Source organism: Arachis ipaensis, chromosome B1 (genome assembly GCF_059453495.1).
Source record: "Arachis ipaensis isolate K30076 ecotype BB chromosome B1, ASM5945349v1, whole genome shotgun sequence".
NCBI classification, from domain to species: Eukaryota; Viridiplantae; Streptophyta; class Magnoliopsida; order Fabales; family Fabaceae; genus Arachis; species Arachis ipaensis.
Window position 1 is genome coordinate 15,899,316 of NC_142436.1, and position 21,059 is coordinate 15,920,374.

Here is a 21,059-nt window from a genome sequence, read left to right on the forward strand (position 1 = left end):
ATTAAAAATATTTGCTATACTGACTCTATGAATAAACAACTATGTGAGAACTCTCTCACACCTCACAAACTCTCAAATACCAAACACTAGATTAATCAGCTCTGATACCAAATATTAGTATAATACCCACACTTAATTGCTCCAGAATCACTCACTCACATAAATAATGCTATCATATTTTTCTTCTCTCAAACTAACTAACAATCATAAAACAAAAGAGGTGCTCTCAATTCTCATAACACAATTTTATTATTTGGAATACGCATAATACACAAAGCATGTATAGCTTTATATAGACTAAAATTCATAATAAAATAATAATTTCTTTTTCTTAACAACTAAGACTACATTGATGATGATCATGAATCTTGTAGAGCTTGCATGTTTTGTTATCATTCTTTTAATAATCAAATACCTCTCTTGAATATTTTTGATAATTCTTTAAATTTTTAACATCTTCTAGTAAATAGATGATTATTGTTTTTAATTCAAACTTTGTTTCTTCAATTTTTTAACCATGTTTCATGAAGATTCTAATCCATACAAATTGATTTAAAATTTTTAATAAATATCATATATTGTAATGTACTATTGAAGTTTCGTGCAGTGATATGTTATTCCAATTCATCAATTGGTGCGGTTTTGAATGATGGTTATGAGTATGTTCAACATGATTAACCATTTGCTTTAGGCACATGTTAATAATACTATAAAAGAACATATTTTTATTAAAAATTATTAAAATTATATATTTTTTATATTTTTAGTATATGAAAAATTTAAAATATTTTTTTGACATTTTTCGTATATGAAAAATTAAAAAAATGTTATTATTATATTTTAAAAATATGTCTTGATAGTTTAAATTAGTGAAATTCAAAATTTCAGATATTTATAATAATTTATTAAAATAGGCTAAAAATTTAGATATGGAAGTGGGATGATTAATATACTTTAATATTGTAATTTTTTGTGTTTTTTAAAATTATGGAAGGTACACAAATTGGACCCTTCGATTTGTGTTTAAAAAATTAAAAAATTTTGGGTACACAAATCGGAGGGTTCGAGTACAAAAATCAGACGGTTCGATTTTTGTACTTGAAAATCAGACGGTCCGATTTCTGTGCCTCTTAAAAATCGGACAATTCGATTTCTATGCCTCTTAAAAATCGAACAATTGGATTTCTACTCCCTAAATTAACTCATTCCACATTTTAGAAAAATATCTAAACAATTTATAATTTAAAAAAATACCATTATTAATCTAATATTAAAAATAAAAATATGACTAAAATACTCTAAAATCTTTCTTAAGATCGATTTAAGCATGATGGATAAAAAGTAAATTAGTCATTTCTATTTAAGTCCAACCAAGAAAAAGCAAAGTCACACTTAGAGGATATAACTAATGCAATTTAAAATTGATTAGTACAATTCAGGGTGGCTTGGCAAAGCGAATTGAGAATAGATTATGATTAAGGAAGTCAATGGGTCTTTACTCTTTTTTTTTTGTTATTGGTCTGTGATTATTTTTTTTCTTATGGGGGAGATGGATATTTGTGAATATTATTGATATTAAATTTTATTTTTTTAAAAATATTAATATAATTATAATAAAATATAATTTAATTAAATGTATTAAATTAAAGAGCAAATATTTACTGTCTGTTATGTATTAATTTTTTATGTGTTGCGTTGGTAATTCCAAATGTTCGCGTTGGTAAGTGGGTGAATTATCTGCTATGTGCGGTGTTGTTATACTTGTTCAGTTGTTTCCATTGGAGAATATAAAAAAAGAGGTTGTTCCCATTGGAGAATATTAAAAAAGAAAAATTGTCATGAGAGAAGAAAATAAGTGAAAAAGAATTGGAATTTGATTTGAATCTTTGTGTCGAAAAATTATTACATAAGGAAGCGTTTGTTTAGTGTATGTGTCTCTGACCAAGATATAGATACGGTAGAACGTGTCACTTGTTTGGTTTATGAGACATAAAAATGAAAGAGACACAGATATCTATAAACATACACAATATACATGTTCTTTATGTCTCGGTTTATGAGACATAAAAATGAAAGAGACACAGATATCTATAAACATACACAATATACATGTTCTTTATGTCTCACTAAAATAATGAGACATGAAATTGAAATCATAAACACAGATCTGAATTTTTTCTTTTAGATTATTTATTTTCATTGATTTTTCAAAATTCTAAATATCTTTTTCTCCTTTTATAAACCCTAATCAATTCTCACTTCTTCTTTTCTGTTTCTGAAACTTCGTGCATTCTTCATTGTGTGTATGTGTTGGTTGATTTTGTGAAACTTTTTATTATTTTATGACAATTTTCTTCTCTTTTTTTACAAATTTTAACTAGTTATAATCTCTTCTCTTTTGTTTCTGGCTTTTTGTAGCTTTGTGTCTTTTTCATTTGTGTGTGTTGCTTGATTTTGTGAAACTTTTTATTATTTTATCACAATCTTTCTTCTTTATCTGTGCTAGAAAACTCAACTCAAGGTTTGATGATAATAAATAGAAAGAGAAGGTGAGAGTATTATGTTTCAATTTGAATTAGTTTGATGATAGAAAAATATAGGTTTGAGTCCATTTGAGAGCTTCTTGTACTTGTTCTCAATTCTGAACTTGCTCTGATAATGGAGTTTTGTGTATCTTCACTTGATGACCATCTACGAAGGAGAAGAGCAATTAAAGAGAAGGAAATTTTTTGAAGGTAGGGATAAGTGACGAGAAACTCTAAAGAGAAGAGTTCTCATTTCAGTTTTTTTTTAATATTAATTACTTTTTAATTTATGAGGATAAAATAGTCATTTTAGTTATATAGTGTTCTTGTATTTTGCAACCAAACATAATATTAGACACTACACTAGTGTCATGTCTATTATTTCCAAATACTATACACAAACACAAATATTTTATGTCTTTGTTTCAAGTGTATATATTTTAATGTCTATGTCTCAATCATATACAAACCAAACGGAACCTAACATCAAGAAAACCTACATATATGCATATTCTTTCTTTTAGTTGGAAAAAATTATGTCTAAAAGTCACACGTCAATGAAGATGAATAAAGATCTAATTCGATCCCTGTTCAATTTTACTAAGTACAAGGCTCCTCTTGTTAAAAAAAAAGAGACACTTTGGTCTTTAATTTTTTTTTTATTTTAGGACAATACGACTCTTATCTTAAAAAATTCATTAAATAATAACAAAAATTAGTTTTGTGAAAGTTTTATTTGTAATTTGTGGGGGATTTAAACTCCCACAGAATTTTTTCAAAAATATAACCAATAATGACTATTATTACCATCAGTGTCTTCATTTTTATCATTATCACTTCTACCTCTATTATTTTTATTATGTAACCATACTTTATTACCATGGTTATCTTCTCTATATCATCATCATCAATATAAATATCTTCAACATTAATGTTATCTTATTTCATTTCTTGTTCTATGCTATTTTTTTCCTTTAAAAATTTTTCGTACAACAATTACATATTTTTTCTTCGACATTATTTTCAACAATGGACTTTCTCCATTTAACCACCATTGGTGAAGAAATTTTTCAAAAATAAACTTATTAATAGTTTGTGGGAGTAAAACTCCCAACAAATTACAAATGAAACACCTACAAACTAATTTTCATTATTAGTTAACAGATTTTTTAATAGGTTAAATTACACAGTTGGTCCCTACACTTTCAGTAAAATTATAAATTGGTCCTTACACTTTAAAAGTTTATAATTGGGTTCCTAAAGAAAATTAAAATTTACAATTTAGTCACTGCCGTTCAAAGAATGTTTGATTTAAAAGAATATTCTTAGCATATTCTCTATTTTAAACATGTGAACTACACATGTTTGACAATATGGACCAATTTGTAATTTTAGTGAAAGTATGGGATTAAATGTGTAATTTAACCATTTGAAAATGACCAAAAACTCTCTAGACTATCTGAACCCACCCCGCCCCTCCCCAACTCTCTCACTCTCACTTTCTCATTTTCCAAAACGACACCCCAACCCCAGTGCTCTTTGTCTCTCACCTTGGTTCACCGTCGCCACGCTAGATCCACCGTATTTGTGCTCACGAATTGGGTCTCGTCTCCTTCTTCCATCTCGCCTCTCTCATCCGACGACTTTTTCTTTTCTTCCAATCCCAATACTGAACACCGATAAATGGAAGGGAACAATTTCAATCCCAAACATGCTCAAAACGAACAATTCAATGTCTAAGAAAAATAGCAACAAATCAACATAAAAATAGCAACTCATTAGTGAATCCAGTGCGGCGACGGAGGCGAGAGGCACAGCGATGGTGAGTCGAGGTGAGAGACAGAGAGCGCTAGAGTTGGGGTGCCATTTTGAAAAGTGAGAGTGAGAGAGTTGGGGAGGGGCCGGTGGGTTTAGATAGCCTATGGAGTTTTTGGTCATTTTTAAATGGTTAAATTACATAGTTGGTCTCCATAATTTTATTAAAATTACAAATTGGTCCTTATTGTCAAACATGTGCAGCTCAAATGTTTAAAATAGAGAATATGTTGAAAATATTCTATTAAATCAAACACTTTTTGAACTTCAGGGACTAAATTATAAATTTTAATTCTCTTTAGGGATCCAATTACAAGCTTTTAAAGTGTAAGGACCAATTTACAATTTCAGTAAAAGTACAGAGACCAACTGTGTAATTTAACATTTTTTAATAAAAAGACCGTATTATCCTAAAATAAAAAAGTTAAAGGCCTAAGTATCCCTTTTTTTTTTTGGAACAAAAGACACCTTGTTTTTGGTGAAAATGGACAAGGGACGGATTAGGTCTTCCATAAATAGTGAATGGGTTTACCTTTAAAGTGATGCGTGCATGGCAGCACTTGCCAAATGGACCGCACATTATAGGAGACCGTTACAGATGGTTATTTCTTTTCCATTTTTGATATGTTTGATTACTAGTATTAATGAGGTATTTATATTAGTAGCGTGATTAGACTGGACATGATTTGTATGTTACTGGACCATGGATTGTAGACTTCCTAGTTGATTTTTAAGGTGGTTGAATTTGGAGACCAAGTAATTTTGTGATGCGGTTTGTATGTGGTGTGACTTTAAAGTGACACGTGTATAGCAGCACTTGCCAAGAGAACTGCGTATAATAGGAGACCGTTATGGATGATTATTTTTTTGTTGTTTTTAATATGTTTGATTAATAGTATTAATGAGGGGTTTATATTAGTGGCATGATTGGACTGGACATGATTTATATGTTACTGGGCTATGAATTGTAGACCAGACTAGTTAATTGTTAAGGTTGTTGAATTTGGAGACCAAGTAATTTTGCCTAATTTCCGTCAGAAAGAGAAATGAGTTTGTTGTTGGAAAAAGGACATTGTGTGCTCTTCAAAGGCAGCTGAAGATAATGAAAATAGGAACCCAACCAATTTTAATATACATAATCAACATTTATAACTAACTTCCATATAACATAACAATTACCCCTATTTATCCATTAAATTGCAACAAATTGTAATTATAGTACATAATTAAATCTTTTAGAAGTTTTTTTCTTTATCTCACACTTCCTGTTTTTCTGTATCCATTCCTTTAATACAATAACATAATTCTACTTCCATCTTTGGTTAAAATTAAAACAATATTTAAAATAATTTATTTTTGTTCTCATCATCAAAAAGCACATGTAAAAATGATTTATTTTCTCTTTTATATTTTTGGATATTAAAATGAACCTAAATTCTTTGACAACACTTTTTCTTTCATAAGGCCTAATTCTAAGTCTGTACAACTACCCATTGCACATGCAATTTCAAGGTGAGTGGCATGTAATTTCAACTAATAAGAACAATTGAGTTTACTTAGATAAATGGAGAAAGATGGCATATGATTTTTTTGGTTATATGATTTTTTTGGTCTATCTGATACATAATTTTTTGGAAAATTTGTATGTTTTGACTCTAGTGAATATACTGTATATCTACTGATAATGTAAGGGTAGAGTTTTCGTTTTTGGATCATGGAGGATAGAGTTTGGAATAGTATGTTGAGTGATAATGATATTTGAATTGGTTGATGTATTTTGAGTGATAATGATATTTGAATTGGCTAATGCCACTAGCCTTATTTTTGCTTGAACCTTAAACTTATAAAAAAACTATCCAGTGCACCTTTCACCAAAAAAAAAAAAAAACGAAGTTCGCACAATCGTCTATGCGACCCAATCCACTTATATTACACAACTTAATTATACCTAATTAATAACCATCCAAATAACAGAAAAAGCAACCTTGGTCCCACATCACGCTGTAGCACTAAACGGCGATCCAGAGGGACCCTAAACCCACACACGCAGCAACTTTAAAATATGCTACCTATTGAAAGCATAACAAGTTGATTTTTTGTGTCAGTACTAGGGGTGTACATGGAGCCGGGTTCGTGTTGACCCGGACTCGACTCTAAATAATGACCGGGTCTATTTATGAGACTCTTATCCGGTTTTAGATCCGATGAAATCGTTAGGACTGCACATGGATCGGATAATATCCGCATATCCGCGGTAATTATCCGCATCTGATCCGAATTTTGCGGATATTATCCGATCCGCACTATGGTTGGATCGGATTGCGGATTTGGCAGTGATATCCGCGGATCTGATCCGCAAATCCGCAAATCCGCATATCCGCACATCACATATAAATAGCATAGTTTAAGAAAATAAACCCTAATGTGATATGAATTTTAGTGTGTTATTTATGAATTTTATGATATTTTGTTTTTAATTTTTTATGTTGTACTTCAACTTAGAATAATTAAACTTAAATCTTGTGTTATTATTTTGTTTTTGTTATTCAAAAAAATTATTATTGATAATATTTTAGGAGTAAATAGGCTTAAACAGATAAAAAATAAATTTTTTAGATTTTTTTTTATAAAAACAGTCAAATAGAATCTTAAAATAAATTTTTTTTTAATTATGCGGATATACCCGATATCCGATCCGACCTAAAAAAATGTGGATATCATATCCGATCCGATCCGATGAATGCAGTACGGATCGGATAGAATTTTAGGCTATATCCGATCCGATCCGATCCGTGTGCAGCCCTAGAAATCGTGTTACTTTCGGGCCACACTAAAACCGAGTCTAGACCGGGTGAAACCCGGGTCTTGATCAACTTTATCACGACATCACCAAAAGTTGGATTCTACATCTCTTAAACCTCTAAGTTTTGAAAAATAATTATTCCATAACATCGCAACATTCACATAATAATTTAGAATCTAATAATAATAATTTAAACTTTCACAATAATAATTATGTCAATTACACACTAAACATTCAAAGTTCAAAAGACAATTAAAATAAAGTTAACAACCAACACAAGATTAACATAATAATTTATAGTGTCATACCAACCAATAACGACAAAATATTAAGTAGCAAACAACTACAGAATAAAATGCATTTGATTCATAGTTTGCTCTCAAGGTTGTGAACTTGATTCTTGTTGTGTGGATGTTTTAGTAACATCCGCAAAACATAAAAATTAGTCTCTCAAGATTATTATATGAATTAAATTAAGCAATAAAGAAGGAATAAAAATATCATAAAGTAAATATACCATTAACAATCTTGTCACTACCGTCAAATTGATCAAACTCAAGTTCTTCAAATATCTGCTTAGATGGATACAATCAATTTTGAGTGCAGATTAAAGCTTCTGCCATTTTTGGTGACAAAGAGCTACGGTAAAGATCAACCACACAACTACCGGTACTAAAGCATGACTCAGATGCGACAGTTGAAACTGGAATACCAAAGACATCACGAGCTATGGGAGAAAGAATTCTATATTTTGATCCATTTAATTTCTACCAAACCAATATATCAAAATTCTCATCTTCCACGTCCATAGGATCTTTGGCCAAATATTTCTCAACGTCTGATTTGCTATCTGCATTAGCTTTTTTCTTCTTTTGTTTTTTTCCACAAATTCATTCTATTTGTAATAACACCCTTAGCACTAGACTGATCAGTATCTTTATCATCCAAAACATCTCTAGAGGGACCGCCAACATCATTAAGAACTTTATCATCTACAATTTCTTTTGAATATAATTTGTACAATGTCTCCAATGTAAATTTCACAAAACTAGTCATACTAGTAGCCACTTCCTTATCATATATATCCTCCAAACACCATGAAAGATAATCAAGTTTGTATCGAAGATCTGAAACAACGGCAACAAGTATCAAAGGATTAAACTTGTCAACTGGTCCCAAATATTTATCGTATTTAGCCTTCATAGAGCATGCCATAGTTTCCAATAATTTAGAATTGTTGGGGCTCCAAGATGTTAGTTGAGAATGTATAGATGCAATTTCATGAAAGCATTTGTTTGAAGTAACATGTAAAGAAGATGAGAAACACAAAGTAATCTCATAGAAAATTCTCAAAAAATCAATGAATAGCCTAGTATGTTGCCAATCAAGTGCCGTAGGTGGATCAACTTTCTTTTTACCCCCACTATCCTCTCCAAACCATCTAAAGATGTCAGTTTCTTGATCATAAAATCTATCAAAAGTTTTTTCAAATTTTCAGCATGTTCCAACATTAGATAGATAGAATTCCATCTAGTTGGAACATTCAAACAAACAAGACTTTTAGACTCTATCAACTCAGCTTCAATGCATTCTTTAAATTTTTTAATTCTTTGGGGAGAAGATCTAACATACCTAACAGCATTCCAAATGCTTTCAATGGAGGCATGTTGCTCTTTAATCCCGTCATTCAATATAATGAAACAAAGCATATTATAAGACTTAAAAGAAAGCTTACCTATTATAACATGGCATGTTGAACTAATTTTCCTATCTCCTTCAAACTCTAAAACAAAGGAATTAGTTCACTTTATTATCCTTTCTCCTTATTTTCCTATCTCCCAACCATATTATAAGACTTAAAAGAAAGCTTGTATACCCCTTTTTACTTAACTTTTGTTCTAAAAAAGACAATATAATGCAGGATAACTTCTTTTGATTATCTTAGTATTGATTATATCACTAGCCTAGTTCTTACTGGAATATTTCATTGCTGAACAGGGTGGCATTTATTATATTTTTTAATATTGACATGAATTAGAAATATTTATTGGCATTTATTCACAATAACATAAAGTGCACAAATCAAGAAATTTGATTTTTAAACAACATCAAATTTGAAATTGAAAGAATCAATTATAATTATCGGTGGTATAAATTACAAAAATTAAATTATTGTTCCTACTTCCTAAATAGAGATTCACAATATATCCAAATTTCTCTGATTTGCTAACTGCTATTTCTAATCAACAACTTTTTCCTACTTTCGTTTAACCTGTGACTCTCATCATTGAAGTATTTAAAATATAAACAAAAAAATTAAACAAAAAAAAAAAATCAATTTTGTTAATTTTTTCCAAAATTAAACTAATTATGGCAAGAACAATATCAACAATTTTATTAGTTCTCTCCCAAAAAATAACAAAGCAAACAAAATCGGTGAAGTATTTACTATTTAGCACCCAGTAGGCCAGTAGTTGCAAGAAAAAAAATAAAAATCAATGGTTTTTAACAAAAAAATTACCTACTCTATGTCTTGCGATGAACACTGCGTCGGTGAGAACTCTGAGTCTCTGAAAGGAGGTTGACGGCGAGTTGCTGGCACGCGTGGTGATTGACGGTGAGTTGCTGTGGTGGTTGATCTAACGTGGTGCAGAAAGAGGAAGAAGGTGAAAAAAGGATAGTGAAAAACTAAAGAAGATTGGTGGTGAAGGAGAGAGTGAGGTAAGATTAAGAAGCAGAAATGGCATAGAAGTGTAAAGGAGGAGCTCTTCACTGGCCGTTGGGGATGCGGCGCTGCGCCTCAGGGAAAAGAGTTTGAGTGAGAGAGAGTATGGGTTGTGCCCTAGCACCTGAGCATTGTGGACTGTGAAGTGTGAAGTGTGAAGTGTGAAGAGTGAACATTGAACACAAAGCCAAATAGAATGCATATTTTTTTTAACTACACACCTATACGGGTCCAACGGGCCGGGTCGGGTGACCCGAGCCTTGGCCCGAACCCGATTTAATAAATAACCGGGACTATCTATTGAAATCTCGGGTCTGACCGGACCATAACGAAACCGGGCCAAATTAGCTTCGAAGTCGCCAGGCTCGGTCCAGGTTTTCGGACCAGACCGGGTCTTGTGCACCCCTAGTCAGTACACTTGAATTATCATTTTAGAAATACTTGTACATAATATTACGGATGTTCAAATCCAAACCAATTTAAATAAAATTGTATGTAATCTAATCCAAATAAAAACCCGATTAGTATCGGACTAATTTGGATTGAATCAAACTCTGCTCTTAGTTGATTATAAGAATTTGATTGGATTTTATATCTATTTCTCAAAATCGACCTGATTTAATCAAATTCAAACTACACAATGTGAATATGTTATTATTATTATTATTATTATTATTATTATTATGCCGGTGTCTATAGTTTTACCGAATTTTCAATTAGGTCTTTATACTTTTTTTTTCTTTTCAATTGAGTCCCTATACCATATTAGATTTTTTAATTAAGTCCTTATGAAGTATAAATTTACTAATTTACCTTCACCATTTCCCTTCTTTCTTTCACTTTCACCGCCTTCCACCATCTTCTCACCCTCTTTTTTCGTCACCACCCTCTCTCTACCAACAAGCTCCCTTTTTTCATGACAGATTTTTTGTCATAATCAATACAAATTTAAAACTAAAATTTTTTTCATAATTAATTAATTTTTAGCATGATCAGAAGTTGAATTTTTGTCATAACATAACCATTTTAAGTACAAGTAAACACACATAATCAGAATCTTTTAGCACAATCAAATTTTTTTAACATAATCATTGGGCAGAAGTAAAACCAATTCAAAAACAAAAGTAGAAGTAGATGAAGAAAAAGCAAAATGAAACAGAAATAGAAGTAGAATGAAGTAGAAAAAAAAGTAAAAACAAAACGAAGCAAAACGGAGGCCGGATCTGAGACGGCAAACACCAACAACGAATGGGAAGGAAGCGGCTCGTTAGTGACCTCTTCCAACAATGATGGCAGCAGCAGTGTCACCCTCGCTGCCTCACTCTTTCTCGATCCCGCAACATGATTTCTCTTTCGGTGTCTCTCTCGTTCTGTCTTTCTCTCTCTTAAGGCGTGGAGGGTGACCAAAGAAGGATTCGACGATGTTCCTGCTAGATCGAAGTAGCGGACTCGTGATTACAATGAAAGTGGAGAAGTCGAAGATGACAATGTCGCACTCATGTTGGTCAAGATCGCATAGTAGACGAATTCAAGATTCCAAAATTCACTTACCTCAAATACGTTATCAACGAGACACTTTATTTATACATAGCACTCTTACTGCTATCATACTCCTCTACCGAAGAGTACACCATAGGAGGCTACACGGTCCCAAAAGACACCATAATCCTTATCAACGGTTGGGCTATTCACCGGGACCCCAAGAACTGGGATAAAGCAACGAGTTTCAAGTCAGAAAAGTTAAAAAAAAAATGGCAGTTGAAAAAGTTGATTGCGTTTGGGCTTCACTTTGTCTAAGAAGGTTTTATTGGTGGCCTTGTGTTCTGGTCATCAAGGTCGAGCTTGAGAGGTAGAAGGAGAGGTCGTCGGGGATAGAATTGGAGAGGAGGGAGGGGGAAGGAGGGTGCGGCAGAGGTGGGAGGAGTGAGGATGGGAGAGGGAGAGGCAGGAGTAGAGGAGGAGACCGAGAGGAGGAAAAAGAGGAGTGAGAGGGTTAATTTTGTCTTTATGAAAATAAAAGAGTGATACAATTAGGGATTTAGAAAAAATTGAGAGTATCTTTAATTTGGGAACAGAATATTCCGTTAAACCAAACAGTTTTGTCATGGTAGGGACCTAATTGAAAAAAAATTATTACTTCTGGAACTCAATTAAAAAAATATGATAGAAATCTAATTGAAAATTCAATAAAATTATAGAGGCAAAATAATTAAATCTTATTATTATTATTATTATTATTACTTAGTGATGGTTTTATGAATATATAATTGGATTTATTTATTTCAATAAAAAACTACTTCTATATTTTAATAATAAAATTTTTAAATCTTATATTTTTAAAAAATTGAATAAACTAAATTAATTCAAATCGTAATAGTTTAGATTTGATTTTATTGGATTTAAAAATAAAATAAAATTAATTCATTTCAAACTGTACCACGGATTAAATAAATTATAGGGGTGTATGCGGCTGGATTGGATCGGATATAGCCGAATATTCGATCCGATCCGCACAATTTTCATCGGATCGGATCCAAGGACGGATTCAGAAATGATATTATGGGGGGCCAATAACATATAATATTAAAAATTATGTAAAAAAATTATATAATATAAGATGTATTATAAGAATATACGGATAGAGAATATATTTGAAAGTAAAAAAAATATATGTATACTTTTTACTAACGAAGTGGTCGATTCTTCGTATCATAAAATTCACCGATAATAGAATTTGTATCAAAATTTTTAATAATTTTCTTTTCAATATAATTAAAAGACAATTAGCAAGAAATTCATCTTTTATTTTGTTTCTTAAGTTATTTTTCACAATATTCATAGTTGAAAAAGATTTCTTAATTGTAGTAGTTGAAACAGAAAGAATTAATACCAAACGAATAAAAAAAAGGCCACAAGAAGAAAAAGAATTCACTTTATGAGATTTAAAAATTTTTATTTAATTAAAAAATATTAGTAATAATATCTTTTTCAGATTTTTTTAATATTGTTACTTATTTTTTTAGATATTAAAAATTATTAATATTTAAATTAGACTGAACTTTTATTTATATTAGACTAAATACTAAATATTTTTTTTAAAAAAATTAAATTATACATAATAATTTATTATTATTAAAAAAGTTGGGGGGGGCCGAGGCCGCCACTCGCCCCCCTTATATCCGTCCCTGATCGGATCGGGTATGATATCCGCATTTTTTAGTGTCGGATTCGATCCGTAATGCGGATCGGACCGGATATCGGATATTTTCTCATAATTGAACATTCTTTTTTTAATCATATTTTTATATAAAAATTTTTATAAAAATATTTCTTTCACACTTTTAAATTTATTTATTCCTAAAATATTTTTAATCAAACTTTTTCTAAATAACAAAAATAAAATAATATAATATATGAATAATAATTACTAACTAAAACATATAAACAAGTAAATATAATATATATATATATATATTTATTTTTAATTATTATTGTGCGGATTTGCGAATCGCGGATCGGATATGTTGATGTAGAGTAGATTTTTGCGATCCGATCCGATCAATATGCGGATCAGATTGTATCCGCAATTTTCGGATCGGATGCGAATATTTACTGTGAATCTGCGGATACGATCCAATTCATGAACTCCCCTGATAAATTATATAATTCGGACTAGATTGAAATTTTCTCCAAAATTAATTCAAATTATATCATAAACCTCTATATAATGTATCTATTAATTAAATTTTTATATATTAAATAAATAATAAAAATAATTTTATGATAAATATTTAAGTTTTTTTAAAATATTTAAAATATTTTATTTACTTATATAAATAAGAGTAAATGTCATTTCCGATCCCTAACCATTTGTTCGATGGACTTTCCACACCCTAAGAAATCTAAAAACCCAAATCGGTCCCAATCTACTTTGATATATGTACGTTCCAGTCCCTATCTACTTTGAATAAATGTCCTTCTCGGTCCCTAACTAGGGACTGGAACGTAGATAGGGACTGGAGCATACATATATCAAAGTACATAGGGACCGATTTGGGTTTTTAGATTTCTTAGGGGGTGGAAAGTCCATCGAGCAAATAATTAGGAATCGGAAAGGATATTTACTCTATAAATAATTTAGACTCAATTTATATTTTTGTATCATATTACTTAACTCGTTTATAGTGTAAATAAATTAATTATGAATATATCTCGTTTATACGAGATAAGACACAAATTTTAAACAAATAATTAATTAAAGTGTAAACGAAATGTATTTATAATTAATTTATTTACAATGTAAATAAAATATAAATATTTATAACTATAAAAATATAATTTACTACTATTTATATTAATTATAGATCAAATTGAATTAGTTTTAAATTAAAAAATTAAAATAATTGCCGTAACTTCCTACCCCTATCAGCGAATTTATTTCTCTCCTAGTTGTTATGGCTTTCTTTTTTAATTTTTCTTTTATTACGTTAAAGAACAATAATTTTTATTTTTCATTCAAATAATTAATATATATATATATATATATATATATATATATATATATATATATATAAAATAAAAAATAAAAGAAACTAAAATTACGTTTTTACTTTTTACTACTTTTATGATTATTCCTAAATAAATTGTTAAATCTATCATTTTAAATCAAGAATAATATATGAGTTAACATATATAACTAAACATGTATTATTAGTTATATATTATGTAACAAAAGAAAAAATAGTTATATATGTTTAAAATTTGAAAAATAAATCAACTGCAAATTAACGGTATAATAACGAAAATGAATTAACAGCAACTTTTTAGTAATTCAATTTATAAATTAACTACAAAATGACGTTCTCAATGTGAATTAAAAAAATACACACCAAAGGTAGTGGATTATTAAAATTAAAAGTGGTTATAATTTTACCTTAATTCCATTTTAATTTTAAATTAGTGATTTGAAATTGTCCACTAATAATAAAAAAAATTAACAGTGGTGAGAAAGTTTTTAATCTAGTTTAATAAATTCATAAACAAACTTAATAATAGTGAAGAAGTTATTGATTTTAAATTTAAATTTTTAATGAGAGATAAATTAATTAAAGTCGATATAAATAATAACAAAATATATTGATTCTTAATTTTTCTATTGGTTCAAATTATATTATTAATTTTTTTATTATTTAAAAAAATTATATTTTTATATTTACAAATATCAAATTATCAATATTTTATTTACGTTTACAGTGTAAATGAGAATTAATTATGACAAATACTCAGTTTGGTCTCTAAAGTTACATTCAAGCCTCAATTTAATCATTGACGTTTCAATTGCCTCTATTTAGTCTCTAAACTTTATAAATTTTAATCACCTTAGTCCTTGCGGTGATTTTCGCCACAAAATCATTATCGGAGAGATGACGTGTACAACAGAATGCCACGCTGGATGTCTAACGGATATATTACGTAGCATTTGAAACTTTTGCATCAATTTAGTCCCTAATCCCCAAATTCATTTGAAGTCCCTTAACTTCTTCGTCGATTCTTATTCCTCTTTTGGGAGACGTTTTTATGAAGTCCGTGATGGGTAGCGGCAGTAAATCCGTTGGGAGTTCCAGCAATCAACACTCTACTGGAGGTTGGAGAACTACTCGAAGCAGAAAAAAACTATTTTCAGAGTAGTGTGGGTATGGGTGTAGACCCGTTCTGAGATGGTCAGGAACATATGCAAATCTAGGGAGACCTTTTTTGGGTGTCCAAACTACAATGTAAGTGCAAGATTATTCTTAACTTTTTCTAAAGCTTGTAGTATCTGATTCTTTTTCTATCTCCGCTGAATCTGTTTGCAGAGTGTTGGCAAGAGGTGGTGTGGGTTGTTTGTTTGGGCTAATGAATTCCATAAAGAAGGAGAATCAAGAGGCAGAGTAGTACCAAAAAATAAAAATGATGAAGAATGGAGGATGAACTTTGTTTGGAAGATTGGAAGTTTAGAATCTGATGCTAGAGCTTTGAAATTGGGAAGGATTTTGTTAGTTACAATAAATTTGCTTGTAGTTGCTATGTTATTATGGAAATGGTGAAGATTGGCCTGTTTTGAAAAAAAATTAACGTATGTTGTTATATATATTGTTGTATCTATTTTTATTTTAAGTCTCAATGAATAAAATTTGCACCTGCGTTAATAGAAATCAAACAACACAAAATAAAATATAACAATTTCAGATAAGAAATATCATCAAATTTCTTTATAATTCATTAATAAAACATCCACATTGATACTAAATTCAAACACAACTAAAAATTTTAGTGTGATACAACACAAACAAAACAAAGTAAATTATCCAAAAAAAAATCACTCCAAGTATAACTAACCAAAAGTCATCGTTACAGAGTTATCCAAACTTAGAGAAACAAGATAACTAATCTAAAAGGTAACTAATCCAAAAGTATAATGCCCTATTACATATGAAGCTCCCACAGACAAAATGATCAACAATTCAATTATTTTTTCTTGGAGGTTTGAATCCGGGAGTAGGGACAAATTTCATGAAACTAGCTAGTCGTGTGGCTGTCCCTAAAGATGCACCTTGCATTGGATCAACTGGTATATTGATTGTTGGTGGAGTACTAGATGGTTGGTTCACCATTCTTTTGGTTGCAAACTTTGGGGCCTTGCATTATGTTACATTACACTAGTCTCCATCTATAAAAAATGTGAAGTTAGTGAAATTTGAACAAAAAATAAATTGGCAGTGGTTAAATTTAAGGTGTAATTTAAAATATATCATTACCTGTAGAGAATATTCATTCTGAGACATAATTAGTTGGCTCATGCCAAGTTCAACCTCAGCCTGATCTTCATTCTGAGACATAATTACTTGACTCATGCCAAGTTCAACCTCAGCCTGGCCTTGATGCTGAATTTTTTGGTGTGTACCAACTTGAGATGGTACATCAGCAGGTGAAATAGCATGGGTAGGATTCACAACTGGAGCAGAATGGTAGGAACAGTAGGATTGGAATTACCACTTTTAGCAGTAGCTGCCATTTCTTTAGCCTTTTTTTTTGGGCAGTTTCTCTTGGTGTGTGCTTTTTCTCCACAATAGCGACATGAACCTTTTTTATAAATCCTCTTCATCTTGATCTTTTGCTTGTTCCTTCCATCAGGGTCTTCGTTAGCATCCTTTCTACGTTTTTTCTTGGGTACCCGTGGCATCTTTTTGAATTTCGGAGCTTGTGGTCTAATGTATGGAGACTTCTCTTACATTGCTTGGCCAAGAATAGGATTTAAATAGAATGCATATGTGTCATTATATGAATCCATTGTCCACCACTTGTAGCAAAATTCATCAGGACGTTTTTCGATCCTATCCAACGCAGCACAAGCATGGACACAAGGCATCCTTGCAAACAGAATTATAATGGATACAACTAATAATAATTAAATATATTTGTATCAGAAAACCAAAACATGGTATTATATAAGATGAATCTTGATCATGTAACAAAAAAAATTTATTAACTACCACTTAGTTGCCAAAAATCACATGAACATAGCCCCTCTTCCAAATCAACTACCATATTGGTTGGGTGACAAATGACTTCAAACTTTTCATACTTTTCGTCTCCAGACCATACAGAATTCCAACTCTTTGATTCATTCCTTATTTTCTCCAACCTACTACTACGTTGTATTGGGGTAAAATTTCAATGTGGCTCCTAAGCTTCACCTTATTCCTAGCAATTGTCCTCATAGCATACATTCTAACTTCTTCCAATAGTGTGATGATGGGTTTGGCTATGACCTCCTTGATTCGTGAGTTAAAAATACATTGTTGCAAATATTGTCCATCTTGGTACATTACTGAAAAAAGCTTTACTCCATGCAAATATTGTTATAAATATTGTCCATCTTAATTTAATATTGATGATAATTAATTATAATAGGAGTACATACAGAGTACATAACGAGTACATAAGGTTATCCTCAATATTTTTTCTCTCTTCAGTTAGACTTGCTAAAACATAAATTGCATTGTTGTTATGAGACAACAATAGACCAAAACGAGTTCATTTAGAAAATCAGATCAATTACTCCATGTTACAAGATGCAATAAACAATTGATTTAATGAGATTAAGACTTTGATGAAACTGCACCTCTCTTTTAAATAAAAAAGAAGAAAAATCAAATGTAACATATTGCATATGACAATCTGATTCCATCTTTTTATTTTTTAATCTATTGATTATCAGACAAACACACCCATGTTGAAACCCTAACCCAAAAAAATTTCTCCTAAAATATTCAAAATCAAATTAATGGTACAGAAACAGGAAATGATCGAACATCTAACTAATAAGCCAAGAAATTAAATGATATTCACTAAAAACATAAACCCTAACAGAGAATAAGCACAAAAACTAACCTATACTAACATGCAAAACAAAATGCATTTAGCTCGAATGCATAAAAAAAAAAGAGGAGGAACCAAAAGTGAATCAAAAAAACAAAATATCATCATGGGTATAGAAATTTTTTTGTTCACTATTTTACTTACCTCAAACTTAGTCAACGTAGGTGAAGAAAAGACGACCGATGCAATGTGAAGTGGTTGAAGAGAAGAGAATCGCGACTTTAACGAATCTAATAAGTTAGATTCGCAACGCCATTGAAGAGAAGAGAAAGAAGAAGAACAATCCTATTATGGGGGAGAATATGGTGTAGTGCTTGTTTAACTAAAACTTTTGCCCTCTCATATAACATGATACGTCGTCGTTTTGGGCTGTTAATTTGAGCGCTAAATAAAAACGACGCCGTTTTAGTGGAGTCCTGCGTGGCATTCTGTTGTACACGTCATCTCTCCGATAATGACTTTGTGGCAAACACCACCGCATGGACTAATGTGATTAAAATTTATAAAGTTTAGGGACTAAACAGAGACAGAGACAATTGAAACGTTAAGAACTAAATTATGGTTCGAGTGTAACTTTAGGTAGTGTTTGGTGGAGAGACAGAGACGGAAAGACCGAGACTGAGAGACAGAGACTAAGAGACAGAGATTAAAATAAATTTTAGTATTCTATTTGGTGCAAAGTGGGAGACAGAAATTGAAATAAGAATAAAATTCTAATTTAATTTGTACAAAAGATAAAATTGGAATTAATTAATTGAAATGAGGATATTTTAAGTATAAAATGTTATTAAAGTTTCAGTTCATCTTTGGAAATTTTAGTCCACTGTGTCCCTACTTTTTCGAAGTACTAAAATATTGAAATTTTAGGGACAGAAACAGAAATTTTAGTACGAGTCTCTGAACCAACAAACATGATACTGAGTCTCAGTCTCTCAGTCTCTGTCTCAATACCTCAAAGCAAACGCTAATTTAGGGACCAAACTGAATATTTTCTCGAACTAAATTCAACCAAATTAAATAATAAAACTTAGACTAATTTTAATTATAACTGATTTTTGTTATATTAAATTAATTTGGTTGAACTTGGTTAACAAAAAAACTTAAATATGTAGCATTATTCTTATAATTAATTCGTAAACAAGATAAGTAATATGACACAAAAATATATAAATTACCTATACTGATAAATAAAAGTATAAAACATTTAAAATGTTTATTTAAAAAAAAAACTCTAATATTTTACACTAAAATTGAAAGATCATGAATTCAAGTGGAGTTAATAAAATATTTTCTTATAAATAAATAAATAATAAAAATAAGACAGTGGACAAAAAAAAGGAAATTTCGACGAAGAAAGAAAAAAAAAGAAAAGAAAAATCTAAAATAGAAGATAATAATTCAAGAATATCAGAAACAACTGGAGTTTTCGAGAAGGATTTCGTAACCCTTGAATTTGGGGCTTTGGAGAAGGTTACTCGAGAATTCGAATCCTTTTTCCGCATCGCCAACGATTATCTTCCTCTCAACCAAGCCGTAAGTTTTCCTATTCCCAGTATCTTTTAATCCTATTTCCCTTAATTATTCAATTCTGGATCTACGTGTAATCTCATTGTTTTCATCTTCGATCGATCTAGTCGAAGAAACTGCGCTCTTGTTATCTTCAACTCTTGACGTAGATTTCCATATCGCAGTTGTTTTCTGCGTTTATTTTTCCATTTAAATTGTTGTGATCAGGAATTTTTGTTTTCGGTTTTGTGCATTTTTGGGGAAAAAGTTTCCTCAAAGGAGTGGTCAGGAAGGGAAAAAAAAAAAAGAAAAAGAAAAAGAAAAATATTTGATGGCTAGTGGGTTTGGGGAATCAACAACAACGCCGAGAAGAGAGTCTCATCCAAGCCCATCTTGCTCAGGGAACAATGGTTCTAATGATGCTGGTGATTTTGAATGCAACATATGCTTTGATTTGGCTCAAGATCCAGTGATCACACTGTGTGGGCACCTATTCTGTTGGCCATGCCTTTATATGTGGCTGCATCATCACTCTCAATGTCAAGAGTGCCCTGTGTGCAAGGCCCTTGTGCAGGAAGAGAAGCTGGTTCCTCTTTATGGCAGGGGTAAGGCTCAGACTGATCCTAGGACTAAGAGCTATCCTGGAATGGAGGTTCCTCGCCGTCCCTCCGGCCAGAGGCCGGAGACAGCGCCACAGCCGCCACCCCAACAGCCGGGGCCCAATTTGTTCGGGAATTATGGGTTTGGGTTGATGGGCGGATTCATACCTATGGCTACGGCAACATTTGGGAACTTCACACTGTCCACTGCTTTTGGAGGGTTTATCCCATCACTGCTTAACATTCAATTCCAACCGTTTCATGATGCCACTGTCTATGGAACAACTTCGGGGTATCCTTTTGGGTTTACTTCACACCAAGGTGGTAATCCTCGAGGCTTTACGCAGGCAGCGACACGTCAAGAGCTGAGGCCTGAGGACAATGCTCTGAAGAATCTGCTTTTGTTGATTGGTTTACTTGTACTTATCACCGTCATTTTTGTGTTGTAATGGATGTTTAGCTGCAGATCTTCTGTCTTAATCGATATATCGTCCGAGCGTGTGTGCGCTTTTGTGTGTGTATACATGTTCGACGGTTTAGAACAAAGGATTTTATGCGCGAGAATGCTGCCCCATTGGGTTCTTTGTTGAATGTGTCAAAACTAAACGAGAATGTTCAATTTGTGTAAATGCTTATTGCAAGTGTTCCAGCATGTTTGCTGCTAA

General features: G+C 31.2%; 1 protein-coding gene across 2 annotated transcripts; it reads left to right on the forward strand.

Moving 5' to 3' along the window:
• Positions 1-19,640: 19,640 nt before the first annotated feature.
• LOC107626078 (uncharacterized) lies at positions 19,641-21,059 on the forward strand. 2 transcript variants are annotated; one of them, XM_016328861.3, is made up of 2 exons: positions 19,641-19,822; positions 20,024-21,059. In XM_016328861.3, the coding sequence occupies exon 2, from the start codon at positions 20,127-20,129 to the stop codon at positions 20,841-20,843; it is 717 nt and encodes a 238-aa protein (XP_016184347.1). In that variant the 5' UTR covers positions 19,641-19,822; positions 20,024-20,126; the 3' UTR covers positions 20,844-21,059. The 2 variants fall into 2 exon arrangements, with proteins under 2 accessions (XP_016184347.1, XP_016184352.1); XM_016328866.3 differs by having other exon boundaries at positions 19,650-19,822; positions 20,064-21,059.